This window comes from Solanum tuberosum, unplaced genomic scaffold, assembly GCF_000226075.1.
Source record: "Solanum tuberosum cultivar DM 1-3 516 R44 unplaced genomic scaffold, SolTub_3.0 scf00017, whole genome shotgun sequence".
NCBI classification, from domain to species: Eukaryota; Viridiplantae; Streptophyta; class Magnoliopsida; order Solanales; family Solanaceae; genus Solanum; species Solanum tuberosum.
Window position 1 is genome coordinate 478,147 of NW_006238943.1, and position 4,065 is coordinate 482,211.

General features: G+C 28.5%; 1 protein-coding gene across 1 annotated transcript; it reads left to right on the forward strand.

Annotated features, from left to right (window-relative positions):
- The first annotated feature begins 566 nt into the window (after positions 1 to 566).
- Positions 567 to 3,662, forward strand: LOC102581352 (alpha carbonic anhydrase 7-like). The gene is made up of 7 exons (XM_006340106.2): positions 567 to 719; positions 1,338 to 1,558; positions 2,111 to 2,217; positions 2,477 to 2,579; positions 2,711 to 2,878; positions 3,019 to 3,072; positions 3,322 to 3,662. Exons 1-7 carry the CDS (start codon positions 629 to 631, stop codon positions 3,403 to 3,405), a joined length of 828 nt encoding a protein of 275 aa, XP_006340168.1. The 5' UTR covers positions 567 to 628; the 3' UTR covers positions 3,406 to 3,662.
- Positions 3,663 to 4,065: the final 403 nt, after the last annotated feature.

Genomic DNA, 4,065 nt, shown 5'->3' on the forward strand with positions numbered 1-4,065 from the left:
GAATCGACTATGTTCATGACCGACCTTAATGATAAATCTAGAGTTCAAGTTTTAAGAACGAAAAATATCATGATAAAAAACATGAACATAATAAATAAATATGCACTTTAACTTGGCTTCAACTGATATTTATGTCCTTTAATTTTGAGTATGCACAAGTAGTCACTTAAATTTATGTAAAATTGAACACATATGACACAAAGTTGTCATATAGAACGTCATTTAGGACAAATGTGTCTGTTTATTTGTTTTTGTATAAGTTTTACACCTGAAGAAGACATAGATATCAGTTGAGATTAAATTAAAAGATATGTTTATGTATTATGCCAAAAATATGTGTTATGCAATACAAATCAAATAAGTCTTATTTCACAATATGAATATAGGACATCGTACAAGAAACCAAAAGGGAACATGTTCACCTGAAATAGTTAGAGCCTAGAAACTTCTTCTTCATGTGTAGTCAAAGATAGCTTTTAAGATTTTGTTGGTCAATTTCACATTCACATTTCAATTTCCACTAAGACTGCTTTAAAATTTTCTTCTATATAAGCAAACTTTAAATTACTTAAGTTGCATCCTTAACAACAACAAAACACAAAATTCTTTTCTTCTTGGGAAAATAAATATGGAGACAAAGCTTACAAGAACCAACACAATATTGTTCCTTTCTTTTCTTTTCCTCACAAATGCATTCATTGCAACATGTCATGAAGTTGGTTAGTATTCTTTAATTTGTCTCTTAAATTGTTGTATCTTACACGAGATGGTAAAGAGAGAATTTCGTCTATTGATAAAACATGACAAAGCTCTTGTCATTCAAATAATATTATGAGTTCTAATAATAGTTTGTGTCTCAGTTTACAATTTTACGTTGTATCTGACATGAGATGATAAAGAGACAGTTTCGTTTATTGATGAACAACTCGATTGGCGGGGCTCTTGTCATTCAATTATTATGAGTCACAACTTTACGTTGCATCTGACACAAGATGATAAAGAGAGAGCTTCATCTTTTGATGAACATCGAATTGACGAAGCTCTCTCCATTCAATTATTATGAGTTCTAATAATCATTTGTGTCTCAATTTACAACATTACGTTGCATCTGACTCAAGATGATAAAGAGAGAGCTTCGTCTATTAACGAACAACCGGATTGACAGACCTCTTGCCATTCAATTATGATCGAGCTCTAATAATCATTTGTGTCTCAATTTACAACTTTATGTTACATCTGACATAAGATGATAAAAAGAGAGTGTTATCTATCGATTTACAACTATATACTATGATTTCTAATTATAATATTTTTTCATGATTTTTTTTTTTTTACAGATGATGAAAGTGAGTTTAGTTATGATAGAGAGAGTGAAAATGGACCAACACATTGGGGTGAAATTAATCCAGAATGGAAAATGTGTAACTCTGGAAAATTGCAATCTCCTATTGATCTTTTGAATGAGAGAGTTGAAGTTGTTTCTCATTTGGGAAGACTTCATAGAAGCTACAAAACATCATCCTATGCTACTCTCTTGAATAGAGGACATGATATGATGGTAAGATATTTTTCGATCTGTTTGGTAGGATGAAATTCATTTTTCTTTCAAATAACTTAAAAAGAGGAGAAAAAAATCTACTTATGGACGGAAATCATTTTCCTTTTACTAACTTTTTTTTTTTTTTATGTAGTATCACTAGCGCGCTCTCTCTCTGGGGTGGAGGTGGAATGAGATTCGACTTGTTAATATTATTATTTTTTAAATATTTTTCATATAATATCACTAACTAAAGAACATAAAATCAACAAACTTAACCTACTACAAATGAAATTAATCAAATATACAATCATTTTTGTCTACTGTTAATTACTATTTAACCTACCCCCTTACTTTTTTGAATTTGCAACTATATAATATAAAGTTAGGTGTTTAATTTCTTGATATTAAGAGGGAAGTTATATATGGGGTCGTTAAATTAGCAACTTGTATTAATTAATTAGTAAATATATGTATAATTTTTTGGAAATTAAATTCCCATGAAATTTAAAAGATTAATTTTATTTTAATTTTTTTTTTTGTGATGAATAATAAATTATTTATTACTTGCAGTTAAGATGGGAAGGTGGAGCTGGACATATTAAAATAAATGGAACTAAATATCAACTCAATCAAGCTCATTGGCATTCACCTTCTGAACATACCATCAATGGAAGAAGGTACTTAATTTATTTATTACTATTATATACTTTTTCGGTGCAACGATAAAATTATCTCCGTGTGACTTATAGTTCATTGATTCGACTTTTGAGTGATGGAACCAATCACTAATATTTGTATTAGGATATGTTGTTTACATCACATGATGTGTGTCTTGATCTTCACGAAACCCTGCATGAATACGAAATGCTATGTGCATCGAGCTGTCTATTTTTTTTTCCTCTTGTAACAAAATATTGTATGAATTAAATAATGCAGATTTGATTTGGAGGTTCATTTGGTACATGAAAGTGAAGATGGAAAGACTGCAGTTGTTGGAATAATGTACAAAATTGGAAGAGCTGATCCCTTCTTGACTATGGTACATTACACTAAACACGAATTAAATTTTTATACACTGACAGTATAAAAAAAATTCAACATTATTATTAGCTCTAGCACACACAAAAAATTCTGTGTACGTCACTAATTATAATATATATTTAATTTCAGATTGAGAGTGATTTGAAAGCTCTAGCACATACAAAAAATGTGGAGAGAAATATAGGAGTAATTGATCCAAAAAAAGTGAAGTTGGGTAGCAGAAAATATTATAGATATATTGGCTCTTTGACTGTTCCTCCTTGCACTCAAGATGTTGTATGGACTATTGTAAGAAAGGTAATTTCAAAACTTCTAAAATTACGAGTTCGAGTTGTGAAATCAGTCAACATATATTATTCATGTGAAAGCGCAATATTTCATGCTTGTAATGTATCTTGAAGTTAATATTCGATATCATTTGTTTTGTATTTTATTAGGTGAGGACTGTTACAAAAGAACAAATGAAGCTAATTCGCGAAGCGGTTCATGACGTAAGTTATTTAGAATTATGTTTTATATCCTAATAATTTATCAATTATTCTAGCTTCATATTTAGATTTAGCTTAATTATAATATACGCTGACATTATAATTGATCAACGATAAATTAAGTTGACATATAATAATATATAAGTTTTCATAGCAAGTCTTATAAGTATATCCGTCCGTCTCAATATAAGTCGGAGATATTTATGTACCTATAAATCATTTCAATAACGCTCTCGATTTATTTTTTTGTAGGAATCTGAGACAAATTCAAGACCAGTCCAAGCAACAAACAAACGAACAATTCGACTCTATAGACTGAATGATCCTAAAGAATAATTGATTATTCTACAATATAATCTCAAAAATAAAATATATTTCTATAGTTCTAGTTATAATAATCATGATGATTTTGTTTATTATACCAAAAAAATAAGAGCTCAATATATATGAGCTAGAAATTGCCTTTATTTATTTTTATTATTTATAACATGATTGTAATTCTTTCCATTATATAGTGTATTTATTTGCTGTATATATATTGATCATTCAATATTAAATTATTATAGCAAAATAATTGAAGTCATTCAGTTCTTTGTAAATTGTTATCATTGGGCCCCTCAATATTTCTGTTGTTGACATATTTGTCTTAATCAATTATTCTCTCAACAATCCCACAAAAAGCAACAAATGTTGAAAGGTTCATTAATTATAATTAGTAAACCATCAAATAATTGTTAATTGGACAACATTATGTCAAACATTCATCAAAGAGTTACAATATAGTTTTCATTCGATGCTCAGTAACCGTATTATATTATGCTTAATAAATACATATTCACACTAAAAAATATATAAGGGTATGCTAATTTTGGGTTAAATCAATAACCAAATCGATATTAATAGGTTATTGAGTTAATGATTCGAGATATTAGTTTGTCAATTTTGTAATGATTCAGTGTCATATGATTATTGAGTTCTTTTGTTCAAGTCTTAATT